This window comes from Leptinotarsa decemlineata, unplaced genomic scaffold (assembly GCF_025532065.1).
Source record: "Leptinotarsa decemlineata unplaced genomic scaffold, Ldec_3_MD MMD2_P_RNA_scaffold_11, whole genome shotgun sequence".
In the NCBI taxonomy this organism is placed as follows: domain Eukaryota; kingdom Metazoa; phylum Arthropoda; class Insecta; order Coleoptera; family Chrysomelidae; genus Leptinotarsa; species Leptinotarsa decemlineata.
Window position 1 is genome coordinate 1,978,503 of NW_027412525.1, and position 26,325 is coordinate 2,004,827.

Below are 26,325 nucleotides of genomic sequence, written 5' to 3' on the forward strand. Positions count from 1 at the left end.
AACCGATATTTCCTTTGCATAATCCGTTAGCAGATATTTACGTTAGATTAGATTTGCCGTATTTGGAGAGACAGGTGCCCCTTTTCACCCCAACCTGAGGTCTGTGTATATTCTCGAGCTAGGGATATACTCGTACATGTAGAGGTAGAGATTAATTCGGTAGGATGTTTGAGTTACCACATCAATGGATTTATTGTGTAAATAGTGCTTATCATGAAGAATCAATAATGTGAAAAACTTTTCATGGTTTGTAGATCAATGCATGTAATAAAATTCTAACTGATCGCTCTTTATTTGTCTATTTGTTTTCGTATATTTCAATGTTATTACAAAAATATTAGAATATTACTGGAGTTTTTTCCCAACACCAAATCTTTATTTTTAATACTTCGACACGTGTTTCGATCACCAGGTGATCATCTTCAAGAGGAAGATAAAACTAGAAACTTCGCGAAACTAAAGCTATTTATGCTATACAGATATATCATACAGGTATACCACCCTAAATTAATTTTACAATTAGCCTTATCTATTATTTTACAATATATCCTTGTGTAATGTTCAAATATTATAGCTATATATAAAACAATTTTCAGCTATATAAAAATTAATTTCACAATATTGCCTATCTGAATATATTTACAATGTGTCGTTATGTAGTAATCTGTACACCCAACAATATTATTTTATCAAGCTTTATAGTATGCTATTTGGTATTGGTCTGTCATCGTTATTCACGATATTATTATATTTACTTATTTTTCTCATAGGCATCTATTTGCCTGTTGTTAACTTGTCTAACTAATCTTAATGAACTGAAGTCTATGGAATGGTTTTGTTTCAAAATATGATGGGCGACTGCTCATTTTTCAGGCCTTCCATATTTAAAGTGTGCTATGTGTTCCACTTTATTAGATCTTTTTGTCTGTCCATAATATTTTGCATCGCAGTCCTTACATTCAATTTCTTAAATTCCAAACTTTTCTGAATTCTCGACTTTGTCTTTTGGACTTCCCTAAAGGCTCTGTAGTATATGACTTGTTTTAAAAACCACCTTCATACCTAGTTCCTTGAAAATATTTCCAAAGTTCTTCGTATATTGGTGTTATGGAACTGAGATGTATTTATCTTGGTTTTTGTTCTTTCTAAAAGTCGAGATTTCGTTCATTTTTAACCTGAACTTCTTCTTCCTTATTATGTCATCTACAATACCCCTCGAGAAACCGTTAGTGGCTGCTATTTTCTGTATTGTACGTTTTTCTTTTATGAACCTATCATGTGTTAGAGGGAAAGTCAAAAGACGATGAACCTAAAAATTGAACCCAGCACGTTTGTGCTGTCCACAGTGATGTGAACTGTCGCCGAAGTAAAAGACGTCCTCAAGAAATGCGACAACATACTTACCCCTCAACTGAAACGGAAGTTACAAGTTTCCAACCCAACGGTGTCGAAACTATATTGCCTCCTACCTACCAAATAGCAAAGTGGCTCACTAAGGAGTTTGAAACCTTGTCTATTGCGGAACCAAGTTTTAGTATAAAAAACTCTTTAGCGTTCATACAACATACAAAAAACATGGTTCTGCAAGAAGGTGAGATTTTGGTTTCTTTTGATGTTAGTTCCTTATTTCCTAGCATCCCAATTCCACAGACCTTTCAATACTTCAGGGAATTACTAGAGAAAAATAATTTCAATAATAACGAAATCGATGAATCCGTTTCTCTTACTAATTTGTGTATGAAACAAAAGCGGTTCCAGGTAGAAGGTTGCTTTTATGAACAACATGAAGGAACGGTCATGGGAAATTCCTTGTCCCCCTACCTGGCAGACCTGTTCATGAGCAGATTCGAAATGGAAACCAAAGAAAAGTATTTTCCTAGGATTTGGCTAAGGTATGTGGATGATATTTTCGCGATATTTGATACCAAAAAATCGAATATTGAGGACTTTGTTTCCTTTTTTAATAACAGATGTCCATCAATAAAATTCACGTATAAGAAAATAAGGGACAATTACCATTTTTTGACGTTTTGGTATTGAGGAGCCAATATGGAGGGTTAGAATACAATATATTTAGAAAAGAAACAAGCACGTACAGGTATATTCCTGACAGTTCACATCACTGTGGACAGCACAAACGTGCTGGGTTCAATTTTTTGGTGCATCGTCTTTTGACTTTCCCTCTAACACATGATAGGTTCACAAAAGAAAAACGTACAATACAGGAAATAGCAGCCACTAACGGTTTCTCGGAGAAGTATTGTAGATGACATAATAAGGAAGAAGAAGTTTAGGTTGAGAATGAACGAAATCTCGACTTTCAGAAAGGACAAAAACCAAGATAAATACATCTCAGTTCCATACCACCAATATACGAAGAACTTTGGAAAGATTTATTAGATATAAGCAACACATAGCACACTCACAATATGGAGTTAGATAAGTTAACAACAACAGGCAACTAGATGCCTATGAGATTGTAGAAATAAGTAAACATAATAATATTATGAATAACGATGACGGACCAATACCAAATAGCATACTATATAGCTTGTTAAAATAATATTGTTGGGTTTACTGATTACTACATAACGACACATTGTAAATATATTTAGATATGCAATATTGTGAAATTATTTTTGATTAGCTGAAAATTGTTTTATATATAGCTATAACATTTAAACATTACGTAAGGACATATTGTAAAGTAATAGATAAGGCTAATTGTAAAATTTTAGGGTGGTATACCTGTATGGTTTACCTTATGATATATCTGTATAGCATGAATATCTTCAGTTTCGTGAACTTTCCAGTTTTATATTCCTCTTGAAGATGATCACTTTGTGATCAAAACACGTGTCGAGGTGTTAAAAATAACGATTTGGTGTTGGGAAGAACTCCAGTTATATTCATTTCTACACCAAAGGTTCCAAACAGTACATCATAAGTACAAAAATATTAGGTTGTTCAAAAAATTTGGTACTTTTTCATGTCATGTGTTTTTGCAGCTCTATATCCCAATGAATTTTCAGTCTACTGTGTCGTGGTATATACTGATCGATAGAGAATTGTGTACTCTATTGGTTGATGCTGGGGACAATAGTCCCCAAATCTCCCCAGCCCAGCCGGCCACAATATTTTCAAGCACTTCGATAACTTTCTCCTTCGCCAATCAGGACGAGGCAAAAACGGCCTCCCCGAATCCCTAACACGCAATTTTTATACTGACGAAATTAATAGACTTGTGTTGTGGTGGCAGAAGTGAACTGATTCAAATGGCGCTTATTTTGATTGAATTGAATGGGTATTCACACTGAGATATTACAGTTCCAAGTAGACTTATAAAGACGACAAAACTTTTGAAACAACCTATAAGTTGTTTTCTATCGTGTAATTCAATGTGCATGTGAAAGTTGTGTTTTCTGAAAGGTTTTTCCTTCCAGTTTGTATCTGAAAAGTAACCTCTAGGCAAGATCTACACATCTTCGTGAATAAATTATTTTGAACTCAATTTTTTTCTTCCTTCCTTCGAAAGTTTTCCACATTTTTTGTATGAAGAAAGGAAAGTTAATCACTACTTCGTCTCTTGAAGACGCCAACTTGGTTGGTGAAATGTGCGTCGGGAGGAATGTCACAGTTCTAGTGTTTGGGAACAATCCTAGTTTTCGAAAGAATATAGATTGAAAATTCCCATAGATTTTATTGGAATCGCCTTCTATGTAAAAAATCCGTTGGAGTAGACTCAATGAAAAAATATTCAATTTACTTGTAAATTCATTCTACAATTCTTGAATAGGGATCTGCAAGATCAGTTTGTACAAATTTAGTAATTTATTCATTTCATGTCATTCAATCATTTAGTTACATGATTTGATTTCCCTGCGATTTACAATTCAAATTATCATTAATGATCCTATCATAGAACCATTTATTAGATAGACAATCTTCATATATATGTTTATTGACATAGACTACAAACCAGACCATATTTGCTTTATATAATATTTCAATACACATTCTTCGAAGAGGATTTTTCGTGATTTCCGAAATTGTTGCTTGAATTAATAAACACGATCACTTGTCCCATGATTGTCACTTATTAAAAATACAATGAAGGCTTGTGGTCAGGCGATGACATGAAACATGAAACCTGCCCCTACATCGGTTGTTTTTTTCTGTCGATAATAGAACATCGATATTAATCTTGTTTTTATTACATTACAACCCTCATCGGACCTCATAAAATATACCCTCGACGTTACCTTGTTTTTGTTACTTCCCTTGGTAAGGGCTTCATAAATACATTCCAACGTGAATTTGTCGATGTAATCCACTATTATATGAAGAGTGTAATAATATGCACGGAAATAAAAATTAACAACATAATTTGCTATTGACAATAATTTGCTGTAAGTTATATTTCTGATATCAATACATTTTTAATATTTTCGGAAGTAATTTTGTAATAGTACTAGTATAGTTTAAATAAATGATATAGTGCAACCTACCTTCCAACAGCTCCTCTTTAATAATATAGTTAGGGAGCTAACTAATTTTGTTATTCAAAACTATATATATATATATATATATATATATATATATATATATATATATATATATATATATATATATATATATATATATATATATATATGAGACCCTGTTAATCCATTTTACCATACTATATATATATATATATATATATATATATATATATATATATATATATATATATATATATAACAACTCAAGGTTGAAAACCGGAGCCAGATAGCCCAGTTTCGACCCACTAGGTATCATCAGTGGTGTTAGGCTGAACTATAAATGCGTTGCTGGACTGTCCAACTGCCTTTAAAGGACAGTGTTTGGACTCTATTCAACATTATGGCTTACTGTGAACGAATTTCGTCGAGGTCAATGTCAACGCTTAGCTTTGCAACTTGCCGACTTGGAAAGCCTCGCTTATCTTTGATACTCGAGGATTGAGTTCTCTCTCCATCCCATGTATGGCATCTTCAGGGAAATATCGTCGACCATATTCACTCGGGATAAACTTAGTACATTTTATATGTTATTAATTACGAGAGATTCTCTTCACATTCAAAAACATTGAAAATTAACAAAATGGAAGTGCAATACCATGCATTGGTTGAAAATGAGTTGGAGCAGAGCATCGAATAATCACACCGATTAGCTCAAAGCAACTCAAAAAAAGATGAAATTATTTTTTCTGAAAAAACCAAGGTAATTTAATGAAAGGGTTATATTTTTAGGAATGATTAATTTTTGAGAAAGGAAGTTTTTGGCTTTCTACTACTCCATTTCAATACAAAAAAATGTGGGAATCCTCCAAAGAAATGAAAGAAGCAATCAATTTCAAAAGAAGATTGCTTTCTTCCTTTATTTATTTATTCAATACATCCAGCAGGCCCAAAATCCTATTTACAGGTGTATACAATTATAATTATGATCTCTTTTTTGAATTGTTTCAACGTTAGAAAAAATATATCTACATTACCTAGAAACATTATTAACACTTCTAGATATAGTTACTTATTTTAAAATTGATCACTTCCTTCCTTTCTCTGGAAGATTCCCGCAGTTTTTGTATCAAGATGAAGTAGTAGAAAGCCAAAAACTGTCTTTCCCAAAAAATCAGTCACTTCTAAAAATATAACCGTCTCTATTTAGATATAGTAGTTATGGGAGAATGAAAATTATGCAGTGTATCGTAAACTGAGATATGAAATGTGCTACAGAATCTAGATGAAATATGCGGTACACAGAATAGCATTTGAGACGATAGAGTCGAGCAATCTATCTGTCCATGTATTATTTTATATGCAAAACACATATCTCGGCTATGCCTCAATTTTTTTAGAGATATCATTTGGAACTCGTTCAACAATGAGTCATAGCTATAACCCCTCTCGGGATAAGCACCATGTTTTTTGAAATATGCATTAATCTCAACATTTCCCAAACTAGATATATGTTTCATATGAGACGGATTCCAAACGATACTACAGTACTGTAATTTACTCCTGATCAGTGTTAAGTAATTGGTTTTCAAAGAATCAAAGGTCTTCAATTCCTCTCAGTTGCGTACTAAGAAACCCAAACTTCTCATTGAACTTGATATCACATCCAGAAAATGATTGGAATATATGAGTTTTTGATCAAACAAAACCCCCAGATCGTTTGATTCCGTGATTCGCGTTAAACTTTCACTATCTAGTACATAGTTGAATGTTACCGGTAAGATTTTACGTTTGAATGTCATTATTTCACATTTATTTGTGTTTAAGTACAATTTATTATGAATACACAAGTTAGTCAAATAATTTATGTCCTCCTGCAATGTGAAACAGTCTATTTCATCTTGTATTTCACGATATATTTTCATGTCATCTGCAAATTACAATTTATGAGAAGTGATATCATGGGCTATGTCATTTATAAATAGTATGAATGATAACGGTTCAAGATTAAACCCTTGTGGGATACCCGAACTCGCTACAAAGCAGGAGGATTTTATACGATCACATTCAACATAACTACGTCGATCATATGAATGTAATTTCAGGAGCAACTGAATATTAGATATTCTGCCAAAATTCGACAGTTTCTTTAGCAGCTGTTGATGTGATACCTACTCGATCAAACGCCTTGCTGAAGTCCGTGTAGATGACGTCAACTTGTCGCTTATTATCAAGTGCATCCGAGGCAAATTGAGTGAAAACACAGAGATTATTTTCAGTACTATGAGCCTTGATAAAGCCATGTTGAAAAATTGACACCGAAGAACGGACATGGTTATAAATCAGTCTGATAGTATAATATAATTTTCAGTATTTTGGAAACAACTGATATTAATGTTACCTTTCCAGACTTGAATACAGGGCAAACTTTGGAGGATTTCCACATTTTTTTGTATCAAGATGGAGTAGTAGAAAGCCAAAAACCTTCTTTCCCAAAAGCCAAGATAATCATTTGATAGATTTTACAAAGATGCGAATATTATATATCAAATATCGAACCCGACAAAAACGTCACTACCTATATCTTACCACTCGTTCAGAAGTATGTTGAATAACCTTGACTTCCCTTCATTGCCCCAAAGCTGTATAGTACTATTCTCATGAATGTGCAGCAGATCAATGAGTTGTCATAATTCAAAAAATTATTCAAACTATTTATTTTCACCCGTTCACGACAAAATGCAGATCTGGTGACTTTTGAAATTCTTTTTTCGTAATCAACACCAAGCTTATTGGGATTATTTTACTCATCTATTTGCTATTTCTCTTCTGATGTTAATCACTACCATTTATGATACCTAATCTCTATTTTCTACCTGTAATTATTACGTATGGAAGTATAAACATCAGGTTTTTGGAATAATTTGAAACAGTGACAAGAAATGCAGTACAAACAAAGACAGAGAAACCCACTAAAACCGAAGCTGTGCGTGGGACTCCTATTACGAAATGCATAATTAATGAGCTGAATTGAGAAACAATACAATTATTTTTAATATAGCGTACTGTATATAAAATATTTAGAAGTATATAACTTTAAGTGTAAAGATTTCATTTCGAAATATTTATTTTCTTTTATTAGTCTCAAAATTAAACTTCTCCAGCAAAAACTTCAAAAACGATATTTCAGAGAGAAATAAATTCGAAACATTAAAAGATCTTGAAGTAATCTTCAGGAATATGCAAAACAAGAGATTTTGGTGATGACAGTGTATTCAGGAGTCTTCATTTTGATAACTCAGATGTAAAATAAAATGAAAAAATGTTTCATTTGATTTAAATTAAGGAATATTATTTTACAGTTTTGATTCATCCAGTATTAGAGAAAGTTTTTTGTCAAATTATCATCTGTTTATGAGGAAATTTCATTTCAAAAATTTTCATAACAAAACTGAAAATGAATATGGTGGAATATATCCGTTTCTTGACATTATTTTTGAAATAACTTCTGAACCGCTCGGTACACCTAAATTTAATACGCCACGCGTTTACTGGTTATCCTGATATTGAAAATCATTTCACAAAGTACAATGCATTTCTGCCTGAAATTTTCGTACGAAAAACTTCACTCCTCCATCTCAAACTTCTGATGAAAGATCGATGTGACACACACACCGTATATATTGAAGAACACAAAATCCGGAATAGTACGTTGTGGTCAAATGAAACCTGAACTACCAAATGTTTCATCTGCTACTGCGGCGGTCATCATCAGAACTATATTTTTATTTTCATTGATTCTGATGATTACATTTTTGCTCAGGAGTATTTTTTCGGAATCACATCATTTTCAAAACTTCCCTTATGCTTTCCAGATCCATATCCCAGTGAACCGACTCGGACTTACGATGAAATTTGCGCCACGACCGGGTTCCCGGAAACGTTCGCTACAGACGCGTTCCGGAAGGGGGCGACACCGGCTGCAGTCACAACGGACCAGAGAAATGCCCAATTTCAACAGCCCGGCGGTGTCCTCATGGTGTACGGGTTGGATCCTTTGAGGACTAACGCTGATAAGTTATTCAATCTCATGTGTCTCTATGGAAATGTCGCTCGGGTGAGTAGCACTGATTAGATATACATATCAAGTTTATTTTCATCTTTGAATTCAGGTAGTTGAGTAACGTTTGCAATAGGGTGTTTTATTTATAGAAGATATTTTTTTCTTCTTTCTCACCAGAAAATCTGATACTATATAGAAAAAGATATTTACCGTTGGAAAAAAATGTCTGAGTGAATTAGATTAATTGCTCATGAATTCGATTTCCTCATGAATAACAAAGGAAAATACCAACCCAATTTTTTGGTATTAAATAATACATATTCGTGACCTCGAAAGAAAATTCAAAAATCGAGCAACAATGACAGTAATGTTGAACATTATCAGTTCGTCATTCATACTAAGCCTACTTTATGTATGGTACACATAATTATGCGAAGGCAGCAAAGATGAAATTGAGTATTGCTCAGAACAGCATTCTTGCGCTCTTTCTTCATTATCTATATTCTGGAAGGTAGCAGTAGGGTAGATACGCACGTGCAAACATCTGAGCCTTCTTCCCGTTTTGAACCTTGAAACTTTTCAGTTTTATGGTCTTGTTGATCTCGGGTACACTGCATCCATTCGATCTCAAGGTCACATGAAGACGTTCCAGTTCTTCCTCTAGGTGCTCTGTTTCACAAAATTTTCGAGCCCGTTCCGTTAGAGCAGTGGTCACAGATATAATTGGAAAAATCTTTGGGAAATATAACATTAAAACGGTTTTTAAACCCACCAAACACCCACTATCAGCAGCAAGGGTCTATCGCATACCGTGCACTTGTGGGAAGGTACTCATCGGAACCACCAAGAGATCAATGGGAACAAGGCTGAAGGAGCATGAAAGAAATTGCAGACTAGACCAAATGGACAAGTCGGCTGTGGCGGAACACGCACTCAGTAAAGGAAACCACAGGATTCTGTTTGAAAACACGAAACTCATTGCCCCCATCCAGGGATACCATCGCCGACTTGTACGGGAAGCAGTAGAGATCCAGAAACACAAGGATAATTTCAACAGAAAAGAAGAAGCGGTGAACCTCAATCAAATATGTAATTCCATTCTAAGATCAAGAGTAGCAAGTAGCATGACGGCAAGTAGAAAGGGGTCTTCGAATGTTATTGATAATTCACAGGTATTAGGACATCAAACTACCTGAGTCAGCATGACCACGCTTTAAGGAATTCACCTAATCCAGGTACAGGTATTAGCACATCAAATTACCTGAGTTAACATAAACACGCTTTAGGCAATTCACCTAATCCAGGTGTACGTATCAGCACAGGAGTCAAGTTTATGCTTGAGGAAGCTATTTTATAGCGAAACACGTGTCGCTGTTTTTGTAAAACCCTTTTATAGTGAAAATCATACAATAAACTGTATGATTAGTTTTTTTAAATATAAATACGCTTTACGCAGCCAGAATATTCAGTCATCGGGGAAAAACTCAGGATGTATAAACCTCAGGTATAAACGTCAGGAAGAAATTCCAAATATCGACGGCCTTCAAACTCGAAAAATAGTGACACTGAAAACCTCGGCCGCGAAAGCCTTTACCTCTATCAAGATATGTTCTGAACCCGCCTCAAGTTTTAAATTTCAAATATAGACCTATATTTTTTGTGGCAATCTTTTCATTGGCTAGCAATACCTTTGTTTCATTATTTACTACAGTTAACTGAAAATTTTTTTGACTCACTTTTATTTCAATAAATAAACACCAAGTATAGTCGAAGTAAACGATATTGGGCATTCTTAAAGTTGGCAGCACTCTCAAAGGTCAAAAAATACAATACATAGAAATGAACCGGCAGCGAACTACTCCACGTGGCCTGTGGACTTGGGGATTCATATTGGATAATTTTTGCAAACCGAGTTTTATGATTGGCTGAAGAATCATAAAATCAAATTTGAAGTCATCTTACGGTAACGAATATATATCGGAGAATGCAGGAACGGTTAACACCATCGTGTTAAGTTCAGAACTGATCGCGATTTGAGTGCTGAAATTCGATATTGGTGCAGTTATAATTACTCAAAATGTTTGTTATATGTTTAAAATGTGGCATCCTTGGACAAGTACTAATAGTAATAAGGAGTGTGATAACAACATATACTTTTTCCAGTGTAGTGATGAATTTGAATATTCTAAACAAAAAATGTCTCCTGGGTTTTTTGCCCAAAATAAACCAGTTCGCAGCAAAAAATTATTTTATGAACAGCTACAGAGATACGTCGTCATAAATGCGAACTGGATTTATTGTTATTTTGTAGTTAGTACCTGCATTAAACGATTAAAGGGTAATAAACAAAACACACAACATGTAGAAATCATAGTAAATGTTTAATATGTCTACCTTCAGACATTACGCATGCGTCTAGACGTCGCGTCGGCGCATTAAGTCATGTATTCGCTCAAATATTCTTGAAGTCTCTCTGATTACCCTGTACGCATCGATGATGCGGTTTCTTAAGTCCTCTACATCACGAACAGGAGTACGATAAACCAAATGCTGTAAATGTCCCCAAATAGAGAAATCGAGAAGATTGAGATCCGGGGCCAGTTCTGTAGTCCTCCTCAACCTATCCACTGATTTGCATATGTTTCAGTTAAATGCTGACGTGCTACTTGACTAAAATGGGCGGGAGCCCCATCATGCATAAAAAACATATCCCTTCTGACGCTCAAAGGAACTTCCTCCAGCAGTACTGGATGCACTTCTCTTAAAAATTGAACGTATGCCTCACCGTACGCCTACGTATGCCTACCTCGAGGAGGTAGGCATGAGGTCCAATTAAATCATCCCCAATAACTCCGAGCCACACGTTAAGAGAAAACTGTTCTTGATGGTTAGTTTCGACAATAGCGTGAGGGTTTTCATCAGCCCATATGTGGCAATTATGAAAATTAATAATCTTGTCCCGAGAAAAACTACATTCGTTTGTGAATTATATCATCTTCAGAAAGTCACAATTTCTTCTAATCATTTCCAGCATCCAATTGCAAAATTCAAGACGGTTTGGAAAGTCTTGCGGTAACAATGCCTGTACTCGTTGCAGATGGTGAGGGTATAAGAGTTGTTCCTTTAAACTCCGAAATACCGCCATCCATTCAGCTGGAAAGCAATCTTTCTAGTACTGGTGGTAGGTTGTTCTTCAATCAAATGAAGTACTGCTTCACCAAGCTGTGGTGTTCGTATATCTCGATGGCGACCACAATCCTGCGTTCTTTTGTCGAATGAACCATATCCTCGTAATCGTTGATGAAGTCGAGCAAATATTCTATGTGAAGGATGCTGCCGTTGAGGATACATTTAAGCATATCTTCCAGAAGCTTCTAACCCATTTCCCTGCGACAGATCGTAAACGTAATGCATATCAGCCATTTCCTCATTTGTGTATGCCATTTTGATTACAAGTGAATTATTAAAGTAACAAATTAAGAACAGAACAACAACACACAATTAGTATTAATTCAATTTCGAAAATTCACAAACTGACAGCGTCATACCAATTTAAATGTCACTATCACTAAAAGCGACCTACTAGATAGATTAGTTTCGTATTTTCGCATTTATGACGATGTATCTCTGTAGTTGTTGGTAAAATAATTTTTTGCTGCGAACTGGTTTATTTTGGGCAAAAAACCCAAGAGACATTTTTGTTTAGAATGAAACAGGCTATCGGAAATAAATTTTTAAATGGTAAACAAATAATAAGACAAAAAGTTACTTTGGAAATAAAATTTAGGGGTTGCGTTTTCCAGCCCTTATAACCATGGGGTAAACCAAATAAATTTCTGGCTAAGTGTCTTTTTGGTAGTTCAAAACGTCAGGTTAATTTCAATATTGTAACTTTTTTAGTGCTTGTGAAAAAAATTGTTATACAAATGTTATGTACCCCCTTTAAGGGGCTGTATCTTAACAAGGAATGCTCCAATGAAATTTCTTTATATGAAAGATCCTATCTTTTTTTCGATGAGGAATCACCTTCTTAAATGTTTTACACTTATTCAGTTACACCCTATAAATGATTCTTATATAATCAGAAATGATTATTAAGTAACGAAATTAGTTAGCTCCCTCTAACTATATTATTAAATGGGAGTTGTTGGAAGACAGGTTCCACTATATCGTTTACTTGAACTGTACCTGAATGTATTGCTATCCCAACTCATTATTTCTACTGAGGTTTGCCTAAGATCGTAAATCCGTAAAAAGTAAAAAAAAAAATAAAGAAAAATGTGAGAAAATATGAACCGCCTCGCTGTCCAAGTAAGAATGAGCTGATATTGGATATACTCCTGAAAATTGATATACCCTCCCTAATTTTTAGAGTATTTGAAGTTACTGATAAATGTAGAAGGTTATTAAGAAAAGTTAAACTACAATATTTCATTTCACTAATATTTTTGAAACCACGACCTACATGTCAGATTTTCATTATTTGTTTTTATTGTTTTCAAGTTCCACTCTCGCTTTTCAAATGATTTAAGTGTATAATAATTTGATGACATCTCTACACAGTAGCTCGAGAAATTTTGTCATAAATTATATTATAGACAAAAGCATCTGCTTATAAGTTACATTTTTAAAATCATGAAATTCTTTGATAAATGTGCGAGAAAAATAATTTGTTGAAATGATTTCTAGAGAAAGGAAACGATAATATAAAATCAAAAATTTACCTGAGCACCGATTTATTATCATTTCAATCGGTTAAACAGTACAGTGTACAGTACATTTAATCCTGGCGAAACTGTGTAGATGCTGCCAAGCTGTTTGATTATTGTTATACATTGAGGGGAAATAATCGATTATTAACAACGTTATTCCCATACTTTGTGAAGTTGTATGTTTGTATCTATAAGGGAATCAAAAAATACAATTGTTGCATTGTAGGCCTTTGTATGACATAAAATATATACCAGACTGTTGGAGTATCTTTTATTTCTTTAACATTTTGTCTTATTTTGATTTTCAATTCTTACCTAGTTTATCCAATTTGAATTTTCACCAAAATTTGCTGTCAATGACAATCTAATTATATGATGTTTAATAAATAATACTTTTCTAAATCAGCAGATGAGAATTCTGGAAGTTAATTGGAGAAAGCTGTTGTCAATTACAGTTATTTTCTTTGCATTTTATTTATTCAGTTCATTTTTCAGATTAAATTTCTGAAATCGAAAGAAGGAACAGCCATGGTACAAATGGGAGACAGTGTTGCAGTTGAAAGGTGTGTTCAAAACCTCAACAACGTTGTAATTGGAATCACAGGAGCAATCCCACTAACACATCGCTCGAACAACATCAACGAACAACAGCTTTTGGATGAAGAAAATGCAAAAGAGCATAAACTACAGCTCGCATTCAGCAAACAACCATTCCTGAGTGAAGTTACAAATCCTTATCCATTACCCGACAAATCTCCATCTTACAAACTTTACATTAATAATAAAAATAATCGATTCATGAATCCAGCGATGGCGAGCAAAAATAGGATTCAACCGCCAAGTAAAGTGAGTATGTTTGATTTTTGTGACTATTTTTGTACCTCTTCACCATCTTTATCCATATACATTTTTTAAACAATGGCTATCAGAATTTGAAGATTCAAGTTTGGATAATACGGAAAGTTTTTCAGGATATGGTGTTTTTGGCATTTCTGACATATTGGGGATGAGCTAAAACATCTGTTTCCATCACAATATGTAATCGCCTTCATACCTATGAAATCCAAAAAGTATATCGAAACTTTCGTATTTATTTAAACGTTTTTGAAAGTATTTTATAATCGAATGGTATTGGTCCCGACTCCCATTGTTCGAATGGATTAACATATTTGTGACCTGAATCTAAACACTTTTTGAAATTGAAATGAAGGGTATTAAAAATGGAATAAGCAAAGTCATCAAGACAAACTGATATAAGATGAAAAAAAAAATTGAAAACATAAGCTTTCACGGCCGGAGTTACGATCAAAGAGAACAAAATTCGAGCTGGTAGGTCGTGGTTGAATGGAACTTGTAGTACTACTGCGGCAGACATCATCACGTGTTTACTGAGAGCACGAATGGTATATCTCGAAGTGTCAGCAACAACTGACTAGTAAATTAGAATCATTATGTTATGTAGGCTTTCACGGCCGGTGGCGAACAACTTATCTGATGTTTTCTGGTTTATTAGCCGTGATCTGCAGGTATTTGTACCTGACGTTTCGACTGCTACTGCGGCAGACATTATCAAAGGCGATGGTGCAACGGACGAAGTGCTCCACATTGCTACGATACGCCAATAAAAATAGTTCTGGTGCGTTTGTACTTATAATGGAACTAGATGTTGGACGACCGACTGCTCTTGTACCTGAAGTGTCCAACCAAATAATTCAAGTGTTCCGGAAATTTTGACGATTCTTGAATTTTCGGAATCTGAAAATCCAGCTCACAATGGAAAAAGAAGAGGAAGGGGAATCGCTTTTCTGGATGCTATAGTGGAAATACGGAAGACCGGGGCATGAAGTATACAGGAAACCAACCCAAACCGATATTTGAATAAGAACTCCGGAAGGACTATAAGTCATCTGAAGAATGGGTTTCTGGATAACAGATATAACGAGGCCGAAATCAACCCAGCCTTGGATCCATATAGAAACACTTCACGGTGACACTGAAGCGAACGGCCAATGGAAGAACTTTTCTGATCTACAAAAGCGATGTGACGGGCCTGATTGAGAGGACCCTCAAAAACGAAAAACAACAAGTTATATGGCCATTTTCAAGCACAAAAGAACGATAGAGAATAGTCTCAGGTCAGCAATAGACCCCAAGGATCCATTAAGTACCCCAGTCGGTTGGTAGCCTGGCGGTTCGTCGTGGGTGCTTTGTTGACTCACTCTAATTGACTGCCGTGTTGGTCGGTGGTTCAAGCCCTAGTCTGAACGATCGATTTTCACTTGCTATCGTCCAACCCGTGTTAAAAATTACACGTTAAAAAGTAAGACCTCGTTAATCCTTAGCTCGCACAAGTTTCGACTTCTAACGGTTGTCGTTCGTAGGGGTGCGACAGTTGGTTAACGGAAAAAACAGAAACAGGAGTATACTGAATACCGTGTAGTTGTTGTTTGTTCTACATCGGATACACGAAAAGAAGCAATGAAACAGCGCTTGACTGAGCATAAAAGAAGTTACCGCTATGGAAAAACAGATCATTAAAAACATATTTACACTAAATATATTCCAAAGTACCCTCACAAACCTTGAAAAAATGGTCTTTGAAATCTGACACTGAGTTCCAAAAGTAACTCTTTCAATTTTTCCTTGAATAATATTGCATTAGGAGACTTCATATTTATTTCATATTCAGTTAGTAAAATATAAAGATGGTAAAGTAAAGAATTTCTTCAGGAGACAAGAAGTTGATGCCATGGGGTTTTGATTAAATTGGCCTGTCTTGAATTATATTTGATAATATGTGATCAAATTATTTTTTGTTGATGGATTCCAGAGTATTTTGACTAATACAATTTTTTACTGATACAGAAACTAAAAAGAATAACAATGATGCGACACAAAGGTCAATGTGCATAACAAGAACGATTTTCAATTTGTGAGTGAACTCTTTGGGTATACTTTCAATCAATGCCTTCTCGATGGAATGAGATGTAACACTTGAATTATAAATACAGTTTAAAATTAAAAATGTCTTTACTAATTTTTCATATTTCACCTAACATGATTTTCACCTAACATGTTTTTCACCTAAAATTGATTTACGTATTGTATATTATTGTTTCTCATTTAGTAGGTACTTGGCATTCGATGTTTATGATAGAAAATTGAAGTGATTCTGTCTGATATTTTCCATTGGAAGTACACTGGAAATGCACAACTGATTTCAGTGCCAAATTTATGGAGACAGAATCAAAGAAGGCAAATAAAAAAGAAACTACACAATGAAATAGTATAAAACGAAGTTATATGAGTTTCTATTTGAGCTCATCATAATTGATTCTATATTAAGTGACAGATAATTACATGCATTTCTGGCATGAGCTGTACATTCGAAAAATTTTGAAATTATATGAATTCCATTGGAATAAAATTATCTACTGCAACAATCTAAAGGAAGATAAATAACTCGAATTGCAGTATATGTTTTTCAGTATTCATTTTTCTTGGACGAGATTCTTAGTTGTCATAACCGTCAAGGATCTGGCAAAAATTCACACATAATCAACATGGAAACTGTGTTGGAGTTTTTTTTACCAGGACAAATGTTTTCGTGATAATTATAAGACACTCTGTCAATTTCGCATTTGTCATACATTTTGATAAAATCTAATTCTCTTGTTGACTTGAAGTTATAATGTTTTTTCGATAACTACTCCATCATGACCTCTAATCCTCTTTAAAATTCAAGGGTTGGATTTCACTCTCGTGAGGGGGTTCTAAAGATACATTTACACTCTTGAAAGTTATGTTTTGAAGTGTGAACAATTCCAAAACTTGTATTTTTAGTGAGCTCCTGAACTGAGTGATTATTTGAAAGACCTATAAGTTAATGTGTCATTGTTGATTTTTTTCTCTACTTTTGTTTCCAAATGTCAGTAGTAGTAAAATGTGTGGATAGTAATTTCAAAGACCATAAGAAGACATTAAATCATTATGAGGTGAAATAAACTAAAATTCTCAGTTTGTTTATCATGAAATTATAGAATCATGTGTTAATAAATGTTTCACAAATTGACATATCATATATATATATATATATATATATATATATATATATATATATATATATATATATATATATATATATATATATATATATATATATATATATATATATATATATATATATATATATATATATATATATATATATATATATATATATATATATCATACATATCATATCTTGCCACTCGGTAGATTATGAGGAACAAATAAAATTTAAAGAACTTTGTATAACTATACACTAATGATCAAGTGTTTCATCATTTGGCTTATTTTCTCTTCTTTTTAATTCAAAAATTTATCCAAAAATATCTAATGTCTGTTGCAGATTCTGCACTTTTTCAATACTCCGCCCCAGGTGACAGAAGAACAGTTGATTGAAGTTTTCAGGGATTATGATGTAGTTCCTCCAAAAGCTGTTAAGCTTTTTCCAATGAAATCTGAACGATCGAGTTCTGGATTACTTGAATTTGAAAACACCACAGAGGCAGTAGCAGCTGTGATGGCATGCAATCATGCTGCCATCGAGAGTCCAGGTAAACTCTAATTTTCCTCTTCTTAGAAAATCTATTCATTTACTATTAGGAGTATTGTTTATCAGAAGAGGTGATGATATATAAAAGTTGAGAGATCATTTATTGACCATATTCATACATAACAAATCTCGGATAGCTTCAAGAGATGGCTTCCAATAAAAAAAAGTAGGTTATTCATATAAAAAAGCTATCCATCTCGTGATTCAATTATCGAGTTTTTTTCCTAAGGAATATATGAAATGTTTCTTTACATAAGTTCATTTCCAAATATGTATATCTGCATGTGAACATAAACTTTTGCTGCCTAAGCTTGTCGTCTGGATTCTTTTTTTTTCCTATAACTTCAATATTCTTTTTTAAAGAAGAAAGTAATACAAATCATTAAATTATGAAACAACAACAAAAATCAATTGGCGCTCAGTAAAAAAATTATTACTGGCCTTATACTAAATATTGAAAGATAATTATGTGCCCAACATATTTTCATGTGAAGGGTAACTTCAACTTTCAGAAATTCTTCATATTAGATATGTTAAATGATATCCTCAAATCATTAATTTATATTTTCAGGTATGAAGTTTCCATTCATAATGAAGCTGTGCTTCTCTTCATCACGCAGCATGACTATTAGAAATGGTGATAATAATTCAAATGAACCAGGAGAAAAAATGCAAGAACACTAATTATTCACCCCCCCTAATTTAACAAATACATATCCTTTCCATATAATATTGTAATCCAACATATTTATTATTGTTAATGATAATTTAAGTACTTATACGCGATATTGTTTGACAATTTCTCTTGAAAGAAAAAACCAGTGAATCTCGTTGACCAATGTTATTTTTTCATTTGATTTTTCAGAAAGTTGAAAAATATTTTTGTAATCATTACAAGTCATTTATATTCAAAAACTTTTTTGATTGACTAAAGATTATTGTTCAATTACCTAACATTACTGTAAACATATCTACTTACTGTATAGTGAAGTTACAAATTGTCTGTGTGTGACACATTCACAATTAGCGCTGTTCAACATTTTACTTGCAACGATTAGTGTTACGATTTTTACAAATTAGGCTATTCATAAGTATATTTGAACTTTATTAATCATCAGAGATTTGATGAAGAATATTGATTGAGTTATTAGTTATTTAATTTCATTTTGTTGTGGTATTTAAAATACAAATAAGTTGATGCTGTGATGCCTTTGAAAATAAATCAATCAAAGTAACAAGTGGCTATTGCATAACTTTCTTTATATTGACTGATTACAATTATTTGGTCAAGACAAAGTGATATGAGCATTGTGAGGAAATAATTTTTGGTTTATGTGCTGTCAAATTTCTTATACTCATTTATGTACCATTGTGTTACAAGATTGATTTATTTCTGAGGGCAAGTGGAAAATTTTCGATTAAAGTTTTTTACAAGATCACGAAAAGTCAATATGAAACATATTATTAGAGTACACCAATTCATTCAAATAGTTAGCGTTGCCAATCTGAAAGAATTTACATATTTTAGGTACATATCACTACAGTGACTATTTTTTTGGGCTTTGTACTTCTGAAAAATCATATCAATCAATGAATCGGGTTGGCTCGAATTATTGCCTCTAGGTAGTAGCTGATTGGATAGAATTTTTGTATAATTTTTTGACATAAAAGCCTGCAGTTCATCGAAACAGCTTTTAGCCGGAAAAATAACGTCCTGTAGAACTAAAACTTGTGCTACTTTAGTTGAATGTCTTCCTAACATATGGGCCTCAGTCTAGATATAATCTAATGTTTTTCAACTCGGGCTCATTATATACTTATTGATGTCAATAACATAGTGTTTGTGTATGACTATTGAAACATATTATGTGCAATAAGTATGCAAAACTTGGATAGTTGACGTGTTCAAAATTGTGGACAAAATTAGAATGCGTCTTCTCTTCAGTTTGTTCATAAAAGACAAATAGTTGATTCATATCATATAGTATTATGTAGGGTATAGATTTTCGTTATTTTCGCCCTGTCTTGCATATTTTTCCAATGCAATTAAAATTGTTGAGCTGTAATTTAGTCGTGGAATTTAGTTGATAGTCATTAAATAGAAAGTTAGATTTTTATTTGTTAGTAATAATTGCCATTGCTGGTTATTTTCTCTTCAGTCCAATGCAGTAGTCTCCTTCTGCTGATTAAATCGCAGCCATCTGGAATTTTTTCTAGGACTTTGCTCAACAAAGCCGAGTGGAACCTTTTTATATTAAATGTTGAAGTTTATAATAGAATTTTTTTTAATGAGTCAATATTTCTCAAATATCAGATTTTATAAAAATTGAAATATTTCAGGAAATTATTGAGCTTATCATAAAATGAGGTACTACCTTAAGTGTTCATCATGAAATTCACTTTGAAAATATCCCAAGACTTTTTTGTTGAAGTAACAATTTTTAAAATGATTAGAATTTAATTCATATTATAGATGTAACGAATAATTTAAATTCCTCTCTATTTTTTGGGTGTATAAAACTAACAAAGCTAAATCAATAGAGAATCTGCCGAAGTGTAATGAAAGTAAAATTGAAAAGTACACCCTGAAAAGTCATTGCGCAATGTACCTAAATCAGTGAAGAGTTCAATTAGTTGTTATATTCATAAATTTTCTAATTGAATAGAACTGGCCGATACTTGATGAAAATCCATATTCAAAAAACTAATAAATAGAGTTTATTCTATGATTTTCACTATAAGGGTTTTACAAAAACCGCGACACGTGTTTCGCTATACAATAGCTTCTTCAAGCATAATGTTATGCTTATGCTTGAAAAACCGCGACACGTGTTTCGCTATACAATAGCTTCTTCAAGCATAACATTATGCCTTATAGTGAAAATCATAGAATAAACTCTATTTATTTATTTTTTTTTTTCATAAATTTTCTCTACACATTAAGTAATCGATGAAATTTAGCTTCCTTTAGATGATCGAAATTACAAAAATAATTCTATTCCATTTTCAAAACACAAAAAATTCATTTATGGACCAATTTCTTTTGATACGAGTCAAAAGAATGAATATCCAAATGACATATTTGATAGTCTACATGATTACATATACAGGATCAAGGGTGGATTTAAATTAAAATTTCGGGAAGAAGGTAGTTTTTTAATTTCGAGGTGGAAAATTTATATATTTATGAAAATATGTGCTGGTATATATATCACAATACTTATTTGAATTGTATTGAATGTTTATGTCGAGGGGGTAACTAACTCCCCATAAATTCGCCCTTGTAGGATATTTTTTGACCAAACAAAGTTCACTTCTACGGAAGCGCAGAGGGGGTACATATATTATTGTTTGTCTCTTGAAATTACGTTTTTAAAACTCGAAGTTATAAGATTAAATTTGAAATTTTGCATTTCAAATTAGTTTTAGTATAGAGTTGGTAACTGGATGATCAGTTGAAAATATTATTTTTGAAAGTATGTATCATCAACAATCCCTTGTGTCTAATATTCAAATCGATATTTGTTCTACATACGATTTTTCAATGCAAATAGGATTTCCTAGTACTCATGATTTTGTTAAAGAGTTCAATAAAATCAAATACTCTCCTGTTATCTATTCAATTTCTTTTGATATTCTCTGCCATATTCTTACACCAAGTAATTACCTAAGACAACAGTTTGGGTCTTTAAATTTTTTTTTATTCCATAATCACATTAGGCCGCAGAGAGAATCTGCATTATTGAATGTTGATAATATTGAGGAATCGTACTTTCTTGACATAGAAAGGAAGAAATTTCCTGTTGCTTTACATATATTTGAATAAGAAGTGACACCTCATGAAAGTCGAATAATATGACCTTCGAACCGCAATTGGGTATCTATCGAAATATCTACGACGTTATGATGAGTGAAAAAGTATATTATTTTGAATTATATCCTTCTTTATGAATTGAGAGTCAAAAGTGAAAAGTTCACCTGGAAAAGTTATTTCGTAATATAAACTACTGAAAAGTCCAATTAGACAGTAAAAATATCAATTGATAAAATTAAATATTGATACCTAGCTTTCGCAAGTGGTTGACGTTTCAAAAAACAATCTTTTCTGTTTTAAAAACCTGTAATTTACTATAAAAATCTCGCCTCAAACTGTGACACAAGTCAAAAGAATGATGATGATTATACAATGTTCATACCGAACATTTTATTGAAGACGCATTTTGCTATTCGGGCAAAAGTTGCTCTTGCTCATTTTAGTGTGGAAAAAGGTGACTTCTATTAAAAAAAACCTGTTGTAACTACTTATTTGTAGAATATTCAGTGGTGAACATCAAATGAAGTCACTCATTTTTGAAGTAGCTATGATAGTTTCCAATATATTTCTTTTCTCATATAACATTATTTGGATGTCAAATATCTGAGAAACTTCTTCTGTTCATAACGAACAAAAAGATGATAACCTATTTTATTGTTTTATTTTATCAATTATTAGTCTCAGCGATATTGTCAAAACAAATTTGAAAGCTTTGACATGAAATTAAAAAAGTTCAATTGTATTTGCTGGCAGTTTTCAAACATTGTTCTACAACGATGATCTAGTAAAATTTCAGTTGGATGCAATTCAATCAGCACATGAGCCTCTCCATGTCTACTAGTCTTGGTTTATTATACTTTCTCAAGATATGATCTTGAAATTTATTGCGAAGGAAGTGATATTCCAAATTTTTAGAAAAGACATTTCATCTATTTGTATTTCAAGATCGTATTTTGTCGAAGGAGCTTGATTGGAATTTGAGATATATAATTGTCAAAGTGTTTGAAAATACTTTGTAGCGTTCATGCAAATTCTGCATTCTACAATATATGTCGTAACAAAAATATTAGTTGAGTCAATTATCTGTGCCTCTAGCCGTGGTAGTCTTTCTTTGTCTATCACACTCCAAAATACTCTATTTACCTTACTCGCTTGTTTCTCTCTGTGCTGTGATAGTTTATGGTGGCAATTCAAGGGGTTTGATCTGCTTCATGATCTGAACAATAGAAATAAAATTACCATGATGGAAGAAACAAAAAGTATTTTAGTATTCACACAGGGCGGACAAAAATAGTTCTTCCTTGCTGATGAATTTTGACTGGATGATGAATTTTGAGTTTTCGATCAACTACAATTATATGTGAATGTCATTTCTACTGAAGAAGTCAAATGAACATATTTCAATGTATCATGCAGTGAATTTTAATTTTCAAAATTCTGATAATTGGGTGCAGAGTGAATAATATTTGAAGTTGTACCTTATAACTTAAGAAATTTCTAACTTACCAGTCAAAAATACATTTCTGATGGAATAATTGGGTTCTGAGTCATATTATAACTTGAATTTCGAAATATAATACAGAAATACTTGAATAATATTTTTAGTGCCGAAGTGACTCTGCTGGGTTCACATGCATGTAGGTCTGTTCGATGTGCTGGGTGTTTCGAAAATTTGTGAAAAACATAAGAGGCCCCGAACTATTGATTTTAGGATCTGATTTTATGGTAGAAATTTGTCAAAACCGGATGTTTCTGTTATAGTATTATTTTTTTGATATTTTGTGATGGTAAAGAATTTCAACAGTGATAAGTATCTCTATAATACTCAAAAATAGAATTTATTTATCGGTTGTCAATTTTAAAACATTTTTGAAAAATAAATTATCAGAATTTCCAAAACCAAAGCTCGTCCGAACAAGCTGTTTCATGACCCAAATTCATTTGATTTTTTCAGTCGATAGTATCCCTATATTTTAATTATTGAACTATGCCGAACATAGTAAAAAATGTTTTTCCTTTTTTTTTCAGTATCTCGTTCTTACATAAAAAGTTTGTGAGTACTATTTTTATTCAGTATTTGCCACTTATTTTCCCTATTGAAAACCTTCAATATTGCAATATAACACTAAGTGTGTAGTAAATTGAAAAAATATTATGCATTTAAATGATTTAACGAAAATTATCATTATATTTATGTGAATTTACCTTTAGATTCTTTATCTTGATAGTGAGTCATTTATAGTACTTTACATGAAAATAACAGAATTACCAATTATTCTTTGGAACTGATGATGGGTTAGGTCTGATTTTCTTGGTAGCCAAATAGTTTTGAACCAGACTTTCTGCTAAATAAATCTATTAGTTTTTTTTTTCAGATCATTCACTTTTATTGTTTTTGTAACTATGTGAATCTGATTCAGTCTGAATAAAATATTTATGGGAGTTTTCAGAAGATCTGATTCAACATTTTTGTAACAATTAGTTTAAATATTTCAAAACAAGTTCTAAATTCACTTGGAAGTTTAAAAGGTAGCTCTTTGTTTTCAACTCATAATTTTTCCAAAATATGTATAAAAATAGGTATTAATTTTTTTAACTAAACATTTTTTTAACTGATTTTTTTTAACTAATTTTCTAAAAATGAATCATTGAACGTTAATTATTCCTTGTTGAATTAAGTGACAATTATGGTTATATGACCATTTATAATGATTCTCAACATCATCAATAAGATTAGCAATTTCAATTTTTTGATGTCTTTTTATTTGAAATTTTTGAAATATCCCGATTCTAATGGACTCACCAAAATAAAACAACCGTTTTACAAGATTGAACAAGATTGTACAAGATTGTACAAGATTTATTTCACTCAAGTTTGCAAATTTTCAATTATTTAAAAAAAACTAATCATTACAGTTTATTGTATGATTTTCACTATAAGGGTTTTACAGAAACCGCGACACGTGTTTCGCTATACAACAGCTTTTTCAAGCAAGTTTATGCTTGAAGAAGCTATTGTATAGCGAAACACGTGTCACGGTTTTTGTAAAACCCTTATAATGAAAATCATACAATGAACTGTATTGATTAGTTTTTTAAATGGATTTTTATCATGTATCGGCCAGTTCTATTCAATTATTTTCAATTATTTGTCATAGGTATTGTTTATAATATGAAAAATTCATTGGGTAACCTTAAATACATTTACACCATTTTAAAAGTCCAGTATTAATTCACTAAAACTTTTGACAGAAAGCTATATACAAAGATAATAAAAAAATAATGAAATGGTTCCTATTTTTTTTTTAGTTATGATTAAGTCAATGCGTAACTGTATATGAAATGATATTTCATTTTATTAAACCCTCATTATGTGACGGGATTGGCTGATACTTGATGAAATTCAATAATTCATTCAAGTAACACTTTATTCTGAGATTTCCACTAGACAGTTTACAAAATCGCAACACGTGTTTCATGATATATGGTGGTATAAAAACGTTCGAGGAAGCTATTATATAGCGGAACACGTGTTGCGGTTTTGTAAACTGTCCAGTAGACAATAAAGTGTCAGTTGAATAAGAAATTCCCATTACTATTTTTGTGATGAACATTATAACTTTGAACGTTATTCAACTTTTTGATGAGATTACTTGAAAATTCCAATATGACGAATTATCATAATATTCAAAAATAGAAGATAAATACAGAACTTTCAGTTATGTTAACACTTCTGCAATTAATATTCAGAACATCAGTCTGAATATATTTGTTAATGAAATTACGCAAGAACAAGTACCTATGTAAATCAGTAATATAGTTTAATATTGAAGAAAAATGCAGATCTTCCAGTAGTGTGAACGTTTTATCTCAATCAACTTGTAGGCCATTAGTACAAATATATTTTTTACCTTTTTCCGATTATAACTATGAAAAATTCAATATACTGTCTGCCCTGGATAATGATAGCTGATATGGGGATATCGAAAAAAATTAAAGGTATAGAGTCAGTTGTATCAGACAAAAATCGTTTAAATAACATTATAAAATTCAGAAAATTCCAATTAATTTTTAGAGATGTTTGAAAAGTAACTAAACTCACTAATTTCCTTTTAACTTTTTTCTGTCGTCATTCAAAAATCTATTGAGAACACTTTTCCGTCACCAGAACAAAAATGCTGTATTTCTATGTGCGTTTAGCTAACCAAGTTAGCGATCTCCTGATGATGCCGATTTGGTTAGCGAAATGCATGTCACGATAAAGCAATTTTATTCTGGTAAGGGGAAAGTATTCTCAATAGAATCATTTGACGCCAGAGGTTCCAAATTCTACTCATAAAGTTATTTAAGAAGATAATGAAAACACTTTCTCATTGCTACTGTATAAGATGTGTTTACAAATTTTTAATTCGTTTCTTCAATGAAAAAACCATGACCAAAATTCCTTTTCATATAGACAGCTTTTTTAGCAAAAATATCCAGTGTCATAATCGGAATTTCCTGAATTTTGAAAAGTCATTAAGAAAAACGAAAAAATTTGTAACTTTTTCCTGATTTGAGTGACTTTGTATCGTTTACAGTGGCCGATTTTTCAATGCTGCCCCTTCTTATTTTAGACACACTGTATAAGACCTGCAAATGGAAACAGTCCATACACT

At 32.4% G+C, this 26,325-nt stretch overlaps 1 protein-coding gene across 2 annotated transcripts in view; it reads left to right on the top strand.

Moving 5' to 3' along the window:
* sm (heterogeneous nuclear ribonucleoprotein L) overlaps positions 1-18,685 on the top strand; it is a 532,854-nt gene extending 514,169 nt beyond the window's left edge. Inside the window, exons 7-10 of one of the 2 annotated variants that reach the window (XM_074169375.1) lie at positions 8,348-8,598; positions 13,752-14,102; positions 17,647-17,854; positions 18,425-18,685. In XM_074169375.1, the coding sequence (XP_074025476.1) occupies positions 8,348-8,598; positions 13,752-14,102; positions 17,647-17,854; positions 18,425-18,537 (923 nt within the window). In that variant the 3' untranslated portion in view covers positions 18,538-18,685. The remainder of the gene's footprint in view (positions 1-8,347; positions 8,599-13,751; positions 14,103-17,646; positions 17,855-18,424) is intronic. The other variant, XM_074169383.1, reaches the window with a different exon arrangement.
* The last annotated feature ends 7,640 nt before the right edge of the window (positions 18,686-26,325 follow it).